At 39.9% G+C, this 21227-nt stretch overlaps 1 protein-coding gene across 9 annotated transcripts in view; it reads right to left on the reverse strand.

Moving 5' to 3' along the window:
- Positions 1–2833: 2833 nt before the first annotated feature.
- Positions 2834–21227, reverse strand: part of celf2 (cugbp, Elav-like family member 2) — a 435899-nt gene continuing 417505 nt past the window's right edge. For all 9 annotated transcript variants that reach the window (XM_041780689.1, XM_041780688.1, XM_041780686.1 and 6 more), the window contains 2 exons: positions 16508–16680; positions 2834–12252 (listed from right to left, as the gene is read on the reverse strand). In XM_041780689.1, coding sequence (XP_041636623.1) covers positions 16553–16680 — 128 coding nt within the window. In that variant the 3' untranslated portion in view covers positions 2834–12252; positions 16508–16552. The remainder of the gene's footprint in view (positions 12253–16507; positions 16681–21227) is intronic.

Below are 21227 nucleotides of genomic sequence, written 5' to 3' on the forward strand. Positions count from 1 at the left end.
CTGGATGTAGATGCATGGTACAATGTGCGGTACAAATTGGGTTTACGGGATAGATCGGGTGGCCACACAGCTGTTTACCAACTGGCCAGCTAGCATGCTAGCTCGCTAACTAGCTAGATTTAAGCGGTTAGCTGGCCAGCTGGAGTAGTTTACTAACTAGCTAAGCATTCTCCTAATGGCTAAACAAAAATGTTCCCATAATTCATCAGCTGGCCAGCTAATATGCTGCTTTCAAGCTAGCCTTTTAATATTGTGCATTCCATTTGATCTTGGAACTTGGAAATTCGTAGTACACACCATCAATAATGCGCCAAGAACTCGGAATTCTGACTCGGAGCAACTTCAGTACCCTGAGCTACAAGTTTGTAGCAACTGGAACACATTAAACTGGGGTGTGACATCATCCCCATCTCTGACATTTGACCTCCAAAAAAAAAAAAAAAAAATGGAACGTAGCAATAGCAAGTTGGATACCTGGCATACTGAGAAACTAGAATACTAGCTCCTGGCTGCCTAGCTATGGGACTTTGTATGCTCCTACCAAGCCAGCTTGTTGTTGTGGTAAGCTTGCAAGCTACAGTAGTTAACAAGTGGTTAAGTGGTTTTATCTTATTAAGTATTATCTTAAAAAAGCTAGCCTGTTATAAAATTTGCATGCCAGCTACTGTAATTTACTAACTGGTCTGGTGGCATTTTCCTAGAATTCACTTGGCTGTCATTAATAGCTTTCCAGATAGCGTACTGTAAAAGCCAGTGCGTCACTCAGTTCCAACATCACTTTAAATGAATAACCTGCTATCTACCTATTATGTCCTTGCTTTTAGTAGGCAAGCTAGCCTGGTTATAGGTAATCTTCACACCAAACTTAACTACTTTAATCTCACAAAGAGCAGTCAAATGAGCTTATTTCCCAAAAAATCATTAAAGTTAAATAAAGTTCTCTCTTTTATTATCTAGTATAAATGAACATTACATTTTGTTTAAACTGGGTCACCTGGGGTATCAAGAACTCCCAGGATCTCATTCAGCACAAACTAAATGGCTTATTTTGATGTAAGAAAGTCAAAAAGCTTGAGACCAAATGCCAAGGTCAGACTACACGTTATAAACGAATATCATAGTCCAGGCCTTCAGTTGAAGGGTTTCTGGTTTCCATCGGCATTAAAAGTCAATCGTAACATCCCATGTAGTCTGGATGACAATCGAAGCCATATCTGGGACGGCAACTTATCTGACCGTCTAGTCTAGCCAGTTTAAGTCTTCTTTTTAAAATTTGTTGTGTGTCTTTGACTGATGATAGCAGAGTCTTTGCACATGCAAAAGTCACGAATGTAAACAAACCAAATGGTGAAGCGAATGACGAACAACTCCCTTGAATTCTTGGCGTGTCAACATCATCATGTCTACCATCATAATGGAAAAAAAAAAAGGCTGTGGAGTCTGACCTCAGCATAAGGTGCACTTGATTTCAGTTTCCAAGCTAGCTAGGATTTATTGAGATCACCAAGCTTCAACCATTTTTTGGACAAAGTTTCCCAGAATAACATTCAATTTAAAAGGCAGGCAAGATATCGTATTTCCCAAAACATGGAAGTATTCCTTTAACTTTAAAAAACATACATGCTTTTTAGTTAGGAAAATATTCCGATGTAAATTATGGGGTTTTCAAGGCTGACCATTTTTTGGCGCTGACTTGTTTGACTGTCACGCATCGACTTGGGCTACACAGTAATATACATACAAACAGTCTGATGTATATTTACTATGTTTAGTGAGAAAGACAGCATAGTGAGTTGTCACTTGAGATGGAGTCAACTTTACTATGTTTAAAACAAAAAATGTGAACACGAGGGGGAAAGGAGAGAATGAGCAGGACTATGAAAGAGAGAGGAAGAGAGAGAGAGAGAGAGAGAAAATGGCAGGGAGAGGTTGAGAAACGGTACAACATCAGACAGCCACTGGAACATAACAACACAGAGAGAGACAAGTATTAGGAAAAATGGTTTAATATAGGAGACAGAAGCAAAAAACTGCATCACACAAGAACATACGTTTACAAAAATAATTCTGACTGCTTCAGCTACACAGTTAGTTCACAGAGAAGGACAGAGAAACCGGAAAAATCTAAACAGCTAAAAGCAAAAAGTTCTAATTAGTCGATCTCTTTATTAAACTAATACATTAATCCACTGAAGGTGACTAAATATTTCTATTCCTTCTTTTTCTATAATTGTCTTATCGTGTAGACGGCACAATACAGAAGTCAAATGAAACTTACCGCTGTGTATAGACAAACTGCTAGAACTAGTTCAAAAGCAAAAAAAATGAAAGATCTCACACTCACCTACCCTTCGTTTTTCCGACAGGCAGCCTCACTGAATCCGTCCACGCCACGTAGAGACGGCTGCCTCACTACGCCAACCTCCGCTGTGTTTTTATGAAACGAGGAGTCTTTTCAACAAGAACTGTATCTATTATGTGATAACGTCTGTGGGAAGAGCATTGCGGCTTAAGAAACACAACAAATTTGATGTCTTCAAGAAAAGACTGGGAAAGCTGTGGATTGCTTGAGAACATTCTACTCGTAAGAAGGCTGATTAGTGGTCGGTTTGGATAATGCCAAGCACAATGTCACCATGGGTGGCACGATGGAGCAGTGGTTAGCACTGTTGCCTCACAGCAAGGTCACTGGTTCGCTTCCGGGTCAGGGTCTGTGTGGAGTTTGCATGTTCTCCCCGTGCACGCGTGGGTTCCCTCTGGGTACTCTGTCTCCCACCACCAAAAAACATACTGACTCTAAATTGTCCATCGGTGTGAATGTGAGCATGCCCCTACCCCATGCCTGGTTGTTTGTTTCTATATGTCAGCCCTGCGATTGCTTGGCGACCAGTCCAGGGTTTCCAGGGTGTACCCCGCCTTTCGCCCGATGACAGCTGGGATAGGCTCCAGCCCCCCCACAATCCGTAACGGAATAAGCCGTATAGAAAATGGATGGAAAATGGATGGATGATGTCACCATGAAGAATGACATCATCCACAGAATGTTGGTGAAGCCAGGGATGTTGTGGGCTTTCCCTTCAATTTGAGCCAAACAATAGGCAGTAGTTGGCAACTTTTGGGATAGTGGGTGGAACTGGCCAGTTCCAGAACTTCCCCTGAAGTTTCCAACAAAGAAAAGTCAACATTAGGGAATGTCTGACACACGTAACTCTGGCTTGTTTTGACAGTAAATCCAATGTCTGTTCGCCAAATTGAGGAAATCAATCAATATTGTGTACAAGAATTTCATACTAAATAAATCTGCACATTGCTTCTGCTAGAAGACACTCTTTTAACTTGCTCTCTTTCTCATATTCTTTGTCGTGGGGTTTCGTTTTTTGGATTGTCAACCAAGCAAATATTGACTAAAGACAATGCATAAATTCCACTTTGACCTTCACCTTTGAGTGTACATACAGGGAGCTAAATGGTGGAAGTGGCAATGGTAAATTAGAGCCCAAAGAAGTCCCAAAAATAGAGCCTGCAACTGATGATATTTGGGCAACTTTCCAAAGAAACAAGCCTAGTTGCCTGTATTTTTTTGGAATTTGCACCACTGTACAGAACGATTTGCAAGTGACTTGAAAAGGCATCATCACTCTTAAACATAACCATGTATAAAGACTACCTTACGAAACCAAGTACCTGAATTTTTCTGTGCTTTTCAATGGAAGAAGATGATGCCACTTTTAAGAAATTCATCAATGAAACAAAAATGTTTGTTCAGGAAATTCACTGCAGAGTGCATTTTTGTTGAAAAGACTCCTCAGTTCGATAAAGCTAGAGAGCAGTGTTGGTGGGCGAAGCCGAAAAGTACGTCTCTACACATCCTGGACGAATTCAGTGGGACGGCACCGTCAAAAAACATAAATAACGAAAGAAAGGTAGAAAGAAAGAACAACACTCAAGTGAGGAAAAAGAAGTGAAAGAAATAAAGCCAAAGATCTTCTAGAAAATCTGATATCAAAAGCCAACTTTCTTGATGCCAGCTAGAAATCATACTCGGGGACCAGTCATGGTCAGGCCACACCACCAGGCCAGACAGCTTTTTTTCTAAGATTTTTTTGTTGTATCCTTTAATCTCCAGTATAAAAAATTCCACTGGTACAAAATGCATAAGTACAATCAGTTGTAGAAATAGGAAAGCCTGCATTTTTTGTACTTTTAAATCCCATCCAGTGACAGATTTCGAAGTGTTGTCAAACAAACATACATCACGCTTACAGGATCCACTGAAATGCATTGACTTTGGCTTCTCTCAAGACAATAAACTACTGAAAACCTTTTTGAGAAGTTAAAAGAAACCAAAAAACAATAAAAGAAAAAATTGAATAATTTCTACAGACAACAAGCTCTTTTTTTACGGCACGGAAAGAGAACACACAAAACATTTTTCCTCAAAAACTTTGACATAAGCCATAATGCAAAGAAACGACAAGTTCATTTTTTTTGTCCTTTCAGATTTCATTGTTTGATAAATAGCACTTAAGATAATTAAGAAAGAAGGAGAACAGAGAAGTGAACAGTGACAAGATAGATTACAACAAGCATCGACCATGACAGCCCCTGAGGTGAGCCGCGTCGACGCAACCGCTGTCTCTACGACCCCTTTTGTGCTTCGACATTGAAACAAAGACAGAGATGTTTCGCACCGGACTGTGCAACGTCAGGCTGTGTGCAACCCGGTGAGATTTGGCAATTTACGACATACTTTTTGGGACGTTAAAAAAGTCGAGCCGAGCAGACGGCCATTTAAGGTGTTCTCACTCTGAATTTGCCAAACGCAGCAGATTGGTCTGTAGCTTCAAAATGTGACTGCATAGGTAGCCCTCGGTCGTCAGATCTACTTTTACCTAAAACAAAGCGCTTTCCTGTTAATGAAAGACACAAGGAACATTAGTGTCGGCTTTCCATGTCAGCAAGGGAACCTCAGAAAGGTTCATAGACCCCCAAACTATTCACATATCAGTATTTGAATGTAGGTGTAATGTATGTTTACGCCACAACTACTTGGTTTTATTTAGCCTGAACCTGATTGGTTAGTCTAAGGGAGGAGCTGGCGGTTTGGGTTTGAGTAAGTACTGAATTACCTATGTATCTTATGCTGTTGGTTGCGAAACAACACTTTGTATGACTCCATTGGGTTTTTCACCCAATAAACATGGTTAGATAATGTATAAAAATGCACACTGAAAGCCAACCCCATCTTTTTCCTAAAACCAACAGTTCATCAGTATTTAACCACGTTTGTTAGCAAACCACCAACACAGTTGTGCGACTACAGGTTGTATTGAGCTTATTAAGTTACTTAAATGTTCAAAAGACAAAGCCAATCTTTACCATTCAAAAAAAAATCAACAATAGGAACTTATCTTACTGTTGAAGTGTAAAAAAAAAAAAAAAAGTTTTGTGTCTAATTAGGTTATGTACATACCTTAGCAAGCTACCTATTGCCATGTGCATAAGTTTAAGGCATGTAGGCCACTGAGGATTCATAACAGGACCATTGGAGAATGGAAGGGCAGCCAAGGTCAAGCTCGACGGCCAAGGTCAAGCTACACGGTTAAGATGAAGCTTGATGGCCGAGGTAAAGCTCTTTGACGTGTGTTGTCCAGGCCTTTTTACTTCTAGTAATATGCCTTACTCCACCCTAAAGGTGTGGACTTAGATATTTTTGCAACCGTTTATTTTCCCAATGCGCCTGGTGGTATGCAAGGACATCTCTAACACCACTGGGATTGTGTCAATCCCACTTCCTGCTCAGTGGTACCCTCAGGTGGCTAACCTGCCCGTTTCCCTCTTTTTCCAGTCTGAATTTTTGGCTCAAACATGTCTAAAAGTTCTGCACAGTTCAGTAGGTACTTATTGAAAACTAAACCAAATGTCATTTAAAAACAAACCCTGGTTGGTCCTAACCTTACTTTGATGGCGGCATAACTACTGCTCATATTGTAATTATGTGACTACAACAGTAAGGTATACATGTTCAGAATGCTAATATAAAGCCAAACCAGCGCACTTATCGTGTATCAGCCTCCACCACCACAGGTGGATGCTTCCTCCTTACCCTATGACTACTTCAACAAAAAGAAGCTAGACGACCTTCAGAGTCGTACTGTGGTGAATATCGCCACCGACCACGGTGCTGCGTTTGGCGATCCCGCCGTAAAAACAGTCTGCTCGGCCTCGACTCAAACAGCACACTTTTACGAAACTTCCACATGGACTATGAAATTGTGCGGGAGAGGTGACGATGTTAAATGTGCAATCGTAGTCTCAGAGATTTCAACAGAACACGCACGCTGGTCTGAAAACTGGTCCATGAACACCGATTAGGACTGGGCCTCTGGTCGTCCAGCTTTCGTACAGGTAGTTATGGCTGTTTGTGGCACTGCTCGTATTTATACTGCATTTTATTAAAAAGAAAAGTCTGCTCGCCTCCCTCCATGAGATCTGTTTGTAAAGTTTGGTATTGGTTTGGTCTTTAATGAAAGCTGTATTGCCTTCATCTCGGCTGCGGCTGTTGTTTTGCCTGTGTGGAGCTGCGGACGTGACCCTTTCCTCTGCAGCCAACGAGTGCTTTATTTCCCCAGCCGCTATTCCAATAAGACGTCTCTCCACATAGCCCTGTTTCTAATAACCCGGGTTAGCCTGGGAGACAACAAGCAGACAGAGGAGCCTCGTTTTCTCTCCTTCTTCCTTCCTTCCACGCTGCGAGGATAAAAAAAAACGGCCATTTCAGATTCTCTCTGCTCCGGACAAAATGGCGAAACCCAGACTTGGACAGATGGGAGGTTTAACTGTACACTGAAGTGAACCTGGACGTGGCACATCGTTCACTGACAACATCGTCTCTGATAATACTGGTACAACGCTCCCTGTTTAAGGCGACTGGTGAGCTTCTGTAGAAAATAATGCTGCCTTTTTATTTATATTTTTATTTTTTTGCAGAGCGTAAACTAGGCTTTCAGGGAGGGGGTTTAGGGGGCAGTTGAATAGACTTGACAACACTGTGCCATGTAAACGGCTCGACTATGAGAATGTCATCAACACACTTTGGCATCTAAACATGATTTTGGCCCACATATAAGACTCACACATGGAGAAGTCTTACAACCACAGGGAAAAATCAAAGGATAAAACTTGCTTCGGGACCGTCCCGCCTCTTCTTTTCTGTGCTTTTTTAAAATTCCCCTCGAATGAACGAGCGAGTCTTGCCCTGTGCTTACATCATGAAAGAAAAGCACGCTCGTCTGAGGTGATACACAAAAAGTAATGATCCTCTCGCCTGTCTGAGACAAACGGCGCCGGCTACGACTCAACAAAAAGGGATAAGAGGATTTTGGAGAAATAAGGCTTCGCGTATGACTATCACCTCAATTTTTACCTAGCTGAGGAGCGCGACGGCGTACGAGGAAAACAATCAGAACAATAGACGCTGAAGCCTGATGTCTGTGTTTGTGTGAGGAGTGCAAAGATTTGTGGTAAGGCTTTGATGAGTAAAACGGCTGTACAATGGCTAAAAATATCTGCTTTTAAAGTGTGTGTGTGCACGCTGGGCGGTGGCGGGCCGGTAGGTAGGTGGCGGTTTGCTGCAGAGGCTTTTCACGCTCAGGGGCTCTCATGCACAACAAGAAAGTAAAAACTGTGAGGTCTGCACGAGAATATGTGACTGTCTGTGTCCGTGTGTGCGTGTATATAGATATTTATATATGACACATGGGCACTTTTTTTTCGTTTTCTTATTTTTACATCTTTACAAAGAAAAAAAGCAAACATGACATTTTTCAGGCAACAAGACCACAGAATAGCAAGTTAACAAACTCTTTTTTAAATCTATACTTTAAATATGAGGGATCCATACAAAACACTTATAATAAAATACCCATGTTATCAAATAATTTCACAAGAAATACACTGACGCGCTAGGCAGGAAGTACCTTCAGAATTTGGCACTAAACTCCACTGATCTTGTCTTTTTTTCGTTATAAGACATTTTGCTGAACAACAAAACACATCTAAATATTGTTTCCCACGAGAGAAATAAAATAATAATGACATTGATGCTTCACAAGCTGACATTATATATATATAGATATATTTATATTTATATATATTTTTAGGAATTTTATATAGCTAATTAAACAACAACAAATTTAGCAAATAGGGACTCCTTAAAAAAAGAAGAAAATAAATCAAATAAAACAACAAATTAACTATGGAGTGCTGCAGAGATGACGGATTTTTGTAGGCCAACCCGGACGTTAGCATAGCGCTGGTTCTGACGGCAAAAAGCTCACAGGGGTTTTCCTATGTGTTTTTGGATTATTCCTGAAAATAAGCGCTGTGGTGTAAAGTTCGACATGTTTGCATTTTCCTTGTTAAGATAATCAGAATTTGAGAGGTGCTTTCAGACAGGATGTGGTCTGCACCATGCAAAGGGCAGTATGCATGCAAGTGCAAGTCCAGTCCTTCAATGGTGCAATTTGCAAGGCAACCAAAAACACAAGCCTGGAAGTAGCTTAGTATTATTTTTTGTTGTATTATTTTGGAAAGCCTTTGCATACCTTCAGGAAAGAAGCTTGACACTTGCACACTTTCAGACTTTCAAGATAATCTCTGCAAATTAACAATACTTTCACTATTTCGAAGCATAAATGCAACCCCCCCCCCCAAAAAAAAAGCTTATTCAAGTCTATAAATGAACTTCACGACTCTCGAATGACTTCAGCCTTTTTACTTTCTTTGCAAGGCAGGATGTGGTTTGCACCATGCAAAGGGCAGTGTGCACACAAGTGCAAGTCCAGTCTTTCAATGGTACAATTTGCAAAGCAACCAAAACAAAAGCAGGGAAATAGCTTGGGAGAGTTGCAGTCACAATAAATATTTTGGGTTGTATTATTTTGGAGAGCTTTAGCATTTCTTCAGCAAAGACAATATAATCTTTGCAAGTAAGTCATACTTTCATCACTTGGACGCAATCAACGAAAGACGCTTCTACCTTTGTTGCCTAATCTCTAGGAAAGACTCTTATGTAAGGGGCTTTCAGGTAGGATGTGGTTTGCACCGTGCAAAGAGCAAAGAAGTAGGGTGCACACAAGTGAAAGTCCTATCTCTAATTGGCATTGGTTTGAAATGGAACAATAGTCAGGAAGTAGCTTGGGCTGTTTGTAGTTACCATGGATATTTTTTGTTGTATTATGTTGGAAAACCTTGGCAATTCTTCAGCAAAGACAGTGGACACTCGCATGTTTTGTCCATCAAGATAATCTTCACAAATCTGGTCATAATTATAAGTACAAACAGCTATTTTCGACGAACTTCAACTTCACCACAAGCCTTCCAACGTTCACTTCCTCAGCCTGGCCTCTTCTAGAAAGCACTTTCTTTGTAAAAAGCTTTCAGATGGGATGCAGTTTGCACCATGCAAAGAGCAGGAGTGGTGCATATCCAAGTACAAGCTGAACGTCATTGGCTAGCTTGTTCGTAATAGTGGCAGTAAAGTAGACTTTTTTTGTCATATATTTTGGAAAGCCTTAGGAGAACAAGGGGAGCAGCAAAGAAGTTTGACACTTGCACATTAGTCCATCAATATAATCTAAACAAATGAGAAATACTTCCACTTCTTTAGATGTAAAAACAATGGATGCCTCAAGCTTCACCACTAAGCTTCCAGCTCTCATTTCCTCAAGCTTGCCTCTCCTAGGTTAATGTTCTCCTGCGGGGGCTTTGAGATAGGATGCAGGTTGAACCATGCAAAGAGCAGTGAAGTAGCACACACAAGTGCATGCCCAATCCTTCACTGGCACAGTGTGCAAGGCAACAAAACAATAGCCGGGAAGTTTCTAGGGTGAGTGACAGTAAAAGTAGATATTTGTACGCTTAATTTGGAAAGCTTTGGCATTCCCTCTACTAAGGATGAGGATAGCAGCAAAGGTTGGAACTTGCACGTTTTGCCCATTAAGATAATCTTTAGAAATGAGCAACACTTTGGTAATTCTACACGGGAACACATTCACTGAAAGTGAAGAGCTGATGAGAACCACACCACAGTCAACAAACTTCAACACCACCAAGCTTCCAACTTGTATTACCTTGCTCTAACCTTGTCTAGAAAACCTTTATTCCAAGGGGAGTTCAGGTAAGATCCAGTTTGTGCTGCAAACAGAACAAAGGAGGGTGCACATTATTACAAGTCCCATCCTTTATTGGTGCAATTTGCACAGCAGGTAAAAGTAGATATTTTTGGCGAGCTCTGGCACCAGGGCAAGACCAAGCAACGACTGCTTCAAGGTCTGATTATGGTTGAGTAGGAAGTATTTTGACAGCATTCTGGGAAGAGTTGAACTCAAGCCAATGCAGTCTTCATTCTATATATTAAGACTTTACCCTCTCTCTTTTGCAAATATAGATCTTTTCACCTATTGGACATGCCAAAGTCATGTCACAGCACTGAATGCATGGTGCCGTTTTAAACAGTGTTGCACACCATAAACCACATCCTATTGAAAGCCAGGTGCAACATGTTTGTTGTTTTTCTGCTAGATAAGCTTGTATTTTTGGCATGATGGCAAGCAACCCAACAACCCTTATAGTCCGAGTTAGCCTCTTGTTGGGAACTAGTAGACTTGTGGTTCTGTTGCATGTAGCTTCACTCGGATTCTTTCCACAGTCCTGCAGAAAAGACTGGACAAAATAATTTTAAAAGTGAGCTGCAAGTGGGGTGTCTTAGATGTCAATTGTATGTTGTAGAAAAGAAGGTTAAATTTCTCGATCTGGGAGCCGGTAAAGCTCAGTTGCCGTAGCAGATGGGGGAATCCGGTTCCTGGCATATGTTCAGTGAATGTTTTTCCCTGTATTTCCTGTCTCTCTTCAGATGTCCCTTCAAAATAAAAGGCAAAACCTCCCAAAATTAAACAATCTTGTGTTCACCATAGATCTTAGTTCAGGCATCCAAATGAAAACCTGTCCAAAAACCCCGTAGGCTTTAAGTCGACGGAACAGGAAATGCTAAATACTAACTTTACCCGGGTTTTAGGACTCATTACTGCAGCACTCGGTTATAGTAATATGAAAGGCTTTGTCTATTGTTCAAGTAAACCGATTTTTTAGTCTTCTCTTGAAAAACATGAGAACATTTAAGACCGTTAGACTTGTGATGAAACCACAACTAAACTCACGAGAAGCACCGACGTTAACGCAGGTTACAAGTAATCGTTTTTTTTTTCCTCTATACATTTAAACAGTAGAAAATATAGGTCATTTCATCATGTGCATTTAAACCACGGATTGTCTATCTGTGAGTCAGTTCAGCAAAAGGTGACACAAGTAGGTAGCATTTCTCCCACCCAAACTGGGCAAATGTCTTTTTTTATTTTTACCTTTAAACTACTCTAGAAAAAAGTGGTTCTATATATAGACTTTGAATGAGAAACAGAGCCACTTAAAATGGCCTTATCAAAAAACTTTACACTGCCTGAAAAATGTAAAAACCATTGGAGAGCTCTGAGAGAGAGTCTAATATTGATCAGACAGTTTTTGACTCAAAACTGTTTGGAAGTAGTCTTATTTCGCAGAGAAACTGGCGCGGACTGCTTCTGGACCGGGCGCCTTTTTTTTGTTTGTTTTTGTCGTCGTCGGCGCCAGAAGCAAGATGTCGCGCCAATTCCTGTGGTGAACTTTCAAGTTTACTTTAAATGAAGAAGAAAAGAAAACAGAAAGAAGAAGGAAAAAATGCAAGAAAACATACTGAATGGAAATCACTTTGCCACAGGTTGTTGTTTTTTTCTTCAAAAAAGGAACATGTTTCCATAAAAATCTCAGTCTTTTTTCTTTATATGAATGCAGCTTTATATCTTTTTCACATTGATTCATTTTCTCTCACCCAAACCCACCCCCATTTGTATATCGCCTCCCTGAAAACCCTCCCAGATCCAAATGAGGTCACATGCAAAAAAAGAAACAACTTAAAAAATAAAAAAAGCAAAAACAAAAAAAATCCAAAAAAATGTCAAAAAGTCAGTAGGCAGCGGAGAAGGAGGAGGAGGAGGGCCACGTTATGATCAGGTGAGCTCGGAAAAGACATCAGAAAAAACAATGACGGGGAGGACGATGACACTTGGGGTTTTTTAAAAGTTTTTGTGTGTTTTTTTGAGACGCCACGGAGACATGCTAGGCAAACGATGAGCTAACAGGCATGGAGATGAGGTTGTTCTAAAAGGGGGAAAGAAAAAACGGGAGAGGAGAGAGTTACACACAGAGAGCCAGAGAGCACCACACCACTACAGCATTTTTTTTTTTTGTGTAAAAAATCAAGAGAAACAACAACAAACAACAACAACAAACAAACAACAACAATGCAGAACAGCAACACCACTCACTGAGTTCATTGGCTAATTTTTAGCTTAGATTTTTCAGATGTTATAGGTTCATAATAACAAGAAACAACATTCACATTCAATCATTCAGTCACAAAAAACAGAGAGCACCCAAAGCGTAATCCATCAGATCCCAGATGGATGTCGTGATTTGGGAGAAAATCCTCATTTCAACAGGGTTGGGGTCCTTTATTTTTTTTAATCTTTGGAGATGTTGGGGGGCGACGAACAAACAAAAAACGGAAACACACAAGGCCACGTTTACACGAAAATGAGACACTGAAAACGGAACTGATTTCAAAAATGTACCGCGTTCAGACAACGACCGTTTGATTAGAAATATCCAGTCACTCAATCTGTAACGACAACTAAAATCTAAGCGGCAGCCTCAGGAATAAATGTTCACAGCCTGGTTCAAAAAAACATGTCCGTTTTGGTTTCACGTAAGATACCAGTATGAATTCTTGGATGTTTTTGAGTGTGCATGTGGGAAACTTCTAAACTCATGAACACAAATTATTTAGTTCAGAAGTATTAGAACAACTTTACATTAGCTTAGTATGCAGTATGTTTGAGTAGGTGGAAGCATATTTGCTGTTTTGGACCCCTACTTTTCCCGATAACATTGCTTTTATAGCTACCCTACAGTAGTACCCATGCCAGACCAGCAGTTGGCAATGTAACCAACACATGCATGCACACAAGCCTTTATTCCAAAGTGCATGCGTCTACATGGAAACTAAATGTGACATCACATTGAGTATGTTCCTGAGTCAAAGCTCAAGGAAATACCCCTGTTGTTTCCTGATTGGCCAGAACTTTGACCATGACACAGGAGCACGCCTGTCATACTAAAATTCCCAAATATGCAACCCTTCAACTTTTAAATGTGCAATTCACACTTCCCCAGCCAACAAGAGCCGTAAGAAAAAAAAAAAAACGGTTTTTAACTGTTGAATACCACGAATGCACTGCTGGTTGAGCTAGCTTCACCAATGAGGGTTGGACCTAAAATACTTGAACAATGAAGTCAAGTGAAGCGCAACCAGCTTAAAGTATGGTGGAATTGCATGCTAGTTGTTAGCTAAGTATGTGGTACATGTTCCAGCATGTTAAAGGACGTAGCATGCTGTTTGGACACGTATGTTTCCAGAAGTCAGCAATCTCCATGTACAAATCTGCAGCCAGTAGTTGGTGGTGTGACTTAATAATGAAACCAATCAACATTCTTTACCACTATCCATATCATATGACGTTACGTCCTTTATGCTGTTTGCTCTGAATCTTACTCCCAATTTCCATATACAGTGTGTGCGCCACAGAACGCCAGTGAATCGTACTGCAGACGCTTTGCTCCCTCTCTAGTCTATCAGAGCATTTTCATAGCTGGCGCTCCAGACTAGCAGCAGCGCGGGCCTGGAGCGCCACTCTGCTCTGCCTTGTTTCAGATATGCGGCAGGTCTATTTTCAGCACCGGCCGCTGCCAAACCTCATAAATTCACTGTCATTCATAACGCGCCAACCATGGAAGTCACAAGCGTGAAACATCCGGTATTTTCAAAATAAAACACAATGCACGGACTCCTGATCGTAAATCATCACTTTATCAACATTATGTCTCATCCTGCCGCAAGAGCAAAGGGTCACCCAGAGGTCAGTGGGTCACAGAGCTACAACGACGCCACTGACAGGGAAAAGTTAACTTTTGGGGATAATTAGCCAAAGAGTTTTGCATAAAACCACAGATCCTTTAAGCAAACATGAACCTTTTAACTTCCTAATGTACTCACTCAGTGGAGGAAGCAATAATATCATGGCCTTATACTGGAAAGAATGATAAGGTAAAATAGTCTGCTGTTGACATACTATTCCTGCGTGAACTCGCAGTTCTCCCATGATCTCTTCCTGCTGATTAGGACTGCATACCGCAGCGCTGCACTCTAGACTCACTTCCAGTGGGCGAGGTTGCTTGCATTCGGTCAGAGCAAACCCGCTGCACTTCGGTGGGCGGCGTGCACGCTGTGTATGTAAATCGAAGGTAAGTCTGCAAGAAATCCCCAGATATTTACTAGATTCTTGAGAATTTTAAGCATGAAATTGGGGGACGCTGGTACTAAACTGCACCAAAAAGCATTGCAGCTCTCGGACTAACCTGGAGCAGATGCAACGTCACATTGAGTTTGTTTGAAAGTCAAAGCTTTCATTTTTGTAGAAGTCCCTGGATGTGTACTTTTTAAGTATGAAACCGGAGCAGGCTGGTCATATTGAATTGCAGAATATTATTTAAACCTGCTGACTTTTCAATAGTGCAATTCGCCGACCAACAATTGGCATAGACGAAAACCAGCTAATTGTTCGTCTGCGATTTTGTAACACGTTTCTAATGTTGCTGAATTTTATTTGTGGGCTATCAGTCATGCCAACTTGCTGCCGGCTACTCCAATGAAGCATGGACCAAAAAAAAACAAAACGATTAAGTCACATGATGCAGACATGATGGGCTTTTACGCATGGTGGAACAACTTCTGAACTGTTAGCATGCAGTACGTTTAAGTATATTCATTTGTTCTTACAGACATTTGAAGCAACTTCAGAGCACGAGGATCCAAATGAAAATGCTCAAGTGTCCATGCCAGGATACTGACTGGAACTGCAACAGGCATGTTCGTCTTGGCCACAAACGTTCACAGTTTCCAGCTGAAATCATCGTGTAAACGCGGCCTCAAACATAAAGTCTTTAAACGCGAGGAAAAAGGCAGAAATTTGACAAAAAGTAGTCCCACTACGGATGGTGAGAGGAAGTAAAAAAGGAAAGATGGATGAACAGCACAGAGCGATGTGTGCAGTGAAGGAGTAGATGACACAGATGACGGGGGAAGAGGAAGGGGGGGTCAAAATGGCGGCGGAGGTGCGTAGTGATTGGTTTCTGCACTTAGAAAAAAAAAAACAAAACAAAACAAGAAAATAAACACCGGAGAACCCAATTTCCACGAGACTTCTCCACAAAGGGTCTACTTGAATGATGCTGAATACTTTATAGGAGTCCAATAACTTAACGATAGGCAATAAATAAAATCCTTTTTTCATCTGAGGCAGTAAAAATGTTGTATAAAAATAGAACTGCTTTTTTTACAAATAAAATTTACAGGCCTGTGGCTCTCTGTACTTTGAATTATTTTTTAAATCTTTCAACAAACATCAAGTATTTTCAGTTTCCACCTTAAAACCATAAACTCTTTTCTTTATTAGTAGAATTATTATTATTATAGCCTTCATCAAATTCTGGTTGTTGTTTTGAAAAATGCTCTACATGCTGTAAGATCCCTTTCACGTCAAAGACCAATGTGATCTGACCCAGAAACGTGATTACTTTTTCTTCTGAGAAATAAAAAATCTTTTTATATTTTCACATAAATAATAAGACGTAGCTGGAGTGTGTGTGTTTTTTGTCTTCTTGCGGCGGTGGACTGAAACGGTAACGGCGGGCTGGCATCGCCGCTAAACGCTAGAATGTAAAGAGGCCACTCATGTTTTGCAGCCTTTGCTCCCGGGTTGCCGGCAGGCGTAGAGGGGTTTTTGGAGAAGCAGCGGCGGCCTGCAACCAACACCGCGGAGCTCAAAAGACCGATGTGCATATCTGCATGCATGTGAAAAAAAAAAAGCCAAACCTTCGCCGGGCCTCAGCGTCATGACGAGAGAAAAAAAAAAAAGAAATAAAAACTCTTATGGCTCCTTTGTCTTTACCTCGGCTCTGACGGTAGCTAGTCCTCAAAAACATATAAATAAACTCGATCAGAGATCGCTACTTCCTTCCATTGTCAGAAAAAAATTGCACAAAGTAATGGCGGTAATGGAAGCGTTCATGTGCGTAAAAGAAAATAAATAAGCGAACATAAAAATCTCCAAAAAAAAAAGCAGTAAAAATAGAAAAAAAAGGCGTGTGTCTCCCTCAGGGTGGTTGTAGGTCGTCTCCCCCGTCCCTCCCACATCCCTCCCTTCCCTCCCCCCAGAGTCCCTGTGTAGAGACGTCGTGGCTCGGTTTGCTTTTTTTCTGTCGTTTTTCGTCGGTGGTTGGAGGGGGGGGGACTTACCCTAGCAGTGCTAACAGGGGGAGCAGATAGACCCTAGTGCTAAGATCAGTACGGTTTGCTGTCGTTCTTGGAGCGCTTCAGCTGCACCTTCAGCCGCTTCATGCCGATCTGGAAGCCGTTCATGGCCTGGATGGCTGCCTGTGCCGACACGGGATTGTCGTAGCTGACGAAGCCTGGGGGGACGGGGAGAGAGACGGCATTCAGTGAAAAGTGTAGAAAAAGAAAACCCAAAGACAGTAAAGACTACTGGCCCCCTTAATATTTGGTTAGATTAGGGCCACTGGACAAAAATAAACACAGTAAATTCTATGAAAAACATTCATTATTTTCAAAGAAGTCAGACTTTAATCTCAGAATTCTAAATTAGTTTAGAATTTTCACATTCTCAAAACTGACATTTTTTTTCTTAACATTGCAGAATTCTGTATTTTCAGCATTTGCCCCCCCCCCTCTTTTTTTTTTTTTAACAGAAGTCTGACATTCTGCCCAATTCTGAAATAAAATTCCATATTCTGGAATTTCAAAATTTTGGCTTTCATTTTTAATTATGAACCAAGATGAAAATGCTTTTCAGACTGTTGAAAACGTTTTACTTTCTTTTCCTGAAATTATGATTGTTTTTCTCAGTTTTTCTCTAACTTTTATCAGAATTTGGAGTTTCAAAGTTAATGAAAAAAACAGAATTCTGAATAAAAAAAAAATGGAACCTTGACTTTCAATCTAAATAAAAAAATATATATAAATGGTGAGAAACTGGGTTTTTCTTTTCTCAAAATTCAGTTTTGTTTTCTCAGATTTTCTTTTATTCAGAATTCTAAACACAAAAATGAGAATATTGGGAAAGAAAAGTCGAAATCCTGAGCTCAGATTCAGAATTCTGAATGTTTTACACAGAATTTTTACCTTTCCCCAAAACTTTGAGGTTTTTTCCTTTCAATCACAAAAGTTAGTATTAAGATTTTTTCTTTGTGAAATCTGACTCTGATCTCAGAAATCTGACCTTTCTCAAAATTCTGACTTAAATCTCAGAATTCTTAATTTTTACCAAAGAAATTTCACTTCCTTTTCTCAAAATTTTAGAGGTAAAGTTTTTCTTGAAATTTACATTCTTTTCTCAGAAATCTGTTTTCCCAAAAAAATTCTTTTGACATTTCATCAGAATTTTGATAAAATTAAAACAGAATTTTGTAGAAAAAGTCAGAATTTTAGGGGGAAGAAAAAGCTCTGACTTCACAGAATTTGGGATTTTTCCTTAACATTTTGGCAACAACAAAATTTGGTTAAGTTTTTTTTTTTTTTTTTTTTTTAAATATAACTAAACAGAATTCAGAGGGAAAAATACTATTTTAGCAAAAGTTCTAAATTCTTAGGGAAAGAAAAATCTGAATTAAGATTTTTTCCTCAGACTTTTGACATTCACTTCCGAAATTCAGATAAATAAAGAACATTTTTTAGAGTTTTGAGATTAAGTCAGAACACTGAGTTTTTCTTTTATTGTTGACTTTCTTTCAGAATTTAGGTTTTGCTCAGATTTTTTTACTTTCACAATTTGGGGAAAAGTCAAAATTCTGAAAAACTATCTGAATTCTGAGAGAAAAAAATTGGATCATGTCTGAGGAAAAAAAATCTTAATTCTGATTTCATTTCACTTAAAAAAAATTAATTTAATTTTTTTTTAGCTCAAAATCACATTTCCCTCAGTTTTTACTTTAGTCACAGAAACATGATTTATTCAAATCTTGGAAATCTGCACTCTTCAATATTTCAAAATAATAATAAAAAGTCTATGGCCTAATCCTATTTTGTAATTTGACATTAAGCATACAGAATTCTTAAGTAAAATTGTTTTAAAACTGAAATGTGTACCAATCCTCTAACCCAGCATTTCCTAACCTTTTTTACCGTTGTAAATCGATAAACTGTGAAGTAAAGTCTACGGAGGGAGTGTGCTTTCTCTTTCGTTTCCACTGATAACCCAGATATAAGAGATGTCTGCTGTAGATTCACTGTTGGGCCAAAATTCACCTGGAAATATCTCAGAATTCGCCATGCTGTGGTGATGGGCTAAATGGCGTGCGTCGTTGGCAATTCATCATGAGTGTTTACTGGCTGTCAACAAACCAGCTTGCTGGGTTGCTCTTAAAGTGAAAATGTCCCTCAGATTTAAAGAAACAGTAAAAATCAGACGGAGTGCACTTTGGCTCAAACCAAAGGAATTAAACTCCAAACTGATGAACTCAGCAGCTACCACTGCTGCAGAAATAGGCCAGCACAGACGGGCACTGTTTGCACATCTTGGTCTTTTCAGTCATTTATACCTCAAACTTGATGCTTGACATCTACTGACTTTATCCCTGGTACCTGCCTACCACTGCCTGATGATAAAACCACCAATGCATGCTGAGGTCGCCTGTAAAGGTACATGTTCACTTGTCTCCACTGCCACATATCTAGGATGAGACATGCCATAAACATGCGAAATCACGTTGAATAAAATGAAGTATTCATAGAGGAAGAGCTCCCGTCTTTAATCGAAGGTTTTAAGAACTTTTTTCTGTATTTTTGGCTCCTCTATCTCTGCAGATTTCCCTCTCCACCAACCTTACAACCCTCATGAATGGTGGTGTTTATTTACAGCAAATACACTCTCTCTAAATAAAGGCGTAATAATAAAGCCATGTTAAAGTACAACGCCAGCCACTCTCATTATGTTTTTGTGTCTGGAGATTGCATTTACATCTACATTAAAATACACCCGTGGTACATGAAGAGAAAAGATTAAACTTTAATGACTCCTGGAGGGGAGCTGGCTCTGTGCAGAAACAAAATAAGAGAATTAAAGCTCAGTCAGATTTGCATGTTCATAATAGTAAAACAAGCAGGGATGCTCCAACCATGAGTGGTTTAAGAGGAGGGTGATGTGGGTCGTGATGTTAGAATAAAGGTGATGGAGCAGCCATGTTGTTGTGTTTTATTGTGTACGTTTATGCTCGCTTCACTTCCTCCTGTAATATCTGCAGCCTCCAAACACTGACAGTAACTCCTCGTCTCGCTTGTCTCACATCCATCCTCTCAATCTGACAAGTATCGCTGCTGTCTGAGCCGCTTGATTTATTTCTGTTTCCCTTAGTCGCTACATGAGGAATGGAGATGGATTATATTTAGCTTCTGTTGTCAACAAGGACAAATGCTATGCAAATAAAAAGATTCACTATGCATTTTACCCTGAATTTGAAGGATTTTTGCTTTCTTTTTCAACTGAGATGTCCCAGTTCAGCAGAGGAGTCCTTGTAGTCAACACTCAAGCTAAAGAGAGTGGATCTGGATGTTAAAATCCTGTTTGTTTTCTCCATAGTGGATCTGTAAGTCACGAAGTAGACCTAGCAGGAGCTGCCTGAGTTTCAGTGACAGTATGCTCCACGAGTGGGCCCCATCTGGAGGAAAACCTGCTTTATAAAGAACTGCATTACCCACAATCCAACAGTCACAGTGATGTCTCTACACTTAATTCAAGGTCCGTTCACTTGACTAGTCCAGATCTGATTTTATGTTCTACAAACAATAAATAAGCCTGAATTGCTTGCAACATACAACCCAAATGCCAAAAAAGCTGGGACATTGTGTAAAATGGAATGCAGTCTTACAAACACATATTTTCTTCACTATATAAGAGATCAGATGTTGAAATTGATACATTTAACCATTTCATGAAAAATATTAGCTCATTTTGAATTGATGGCCACAACACATCCCAAAAAAGTAGGGACGAAAGGCTTTAAAAGTAAGTAAAACAGCTGGAGAAGCATTATGCCAACAGGCATATATGTTCTAACAGTGGCAGGGGAAGTTGCAAAAGTGGCAAAAATAGACAAAAGCTGGCAAAACAATACAAAAATGGAAGAAAAGTTGCAAAAATTGGTATAAAGTTGCCTAAACAGGGCAAAACATGGGGGGGGGGGCAAAATGGGCAAAAAGTGGAGAAAAGGGGCAAAATAGCAAAAGGCAGCTGAAATAAGCAAAATGTTGCAGAAAGTTGCTGCAAAATGATCACAGAAATAGGCAAAATGCAACAAGTACGTGGAAAATATGGGCAATAAAGTAGCAAAACAGTGGGGAAAATGGGCAAAAATCAGTGGAAGGCGACTATAATGGTCAAAAAGTGGCAAAAACAATGCAAAAATGGGTGTAAAGTGGCAAAAACAATGCAAAAATGGGTGTAAAGTGGCAAAATCAATTTATAAACAGAAGAAAAGTGGCAAAATGGTTAAAAGAGTTACATAAACAGGCATACAGTGGTAAAACATGGGGCGAAAGGTGGCAAAAATGGGCAAAAAGCAACAAAGAGGAAAATACTGGCAATAAAGTTGCAAAAATTGGACAAAAGGGGAAAAAGGAATCTGAAATAAGCAAAAGTTGCAGTACGATGCTGCACAAAGGGGCAAAATTATCAAAGAGATGGACAAAATGCAAGAGAAAAATGCCGAAAGAAGGGCAAAAAACTGCAAAAAAAAAACAACCATCAAAAATGGAATAAAAGTGGCTAAAAAGTCAGTGGTTTGACAGTCATTGGCTTCCGTTTTCATTTACATTTGGTATAGCGCCCTGGTTTTTTGGAATATGGGGCTTTGTTTTTGCCTTTTGCATCTTGAACAAAGATTCCTACCAGACTCACCAGGTGAATTTTCTGATTTTCTTAAGATAGCTGTGTTAAGATATTTTA

The sequence above is a fragment of the Cheilinus undulatus genome, linkage group 23, assembly GCF_018320785.1.
Source record: "Cheilinus undulatus linkage group 23, ASM1832078v1, whole genome shotgun sequence".
Taxonomy (NCBI): domain Eukaryota; kingdom Metazoa; phylum Chordata; class Actinopteri; order Labriformes; family Labridae; genus Cheilinus; species Cheilinus undulatus.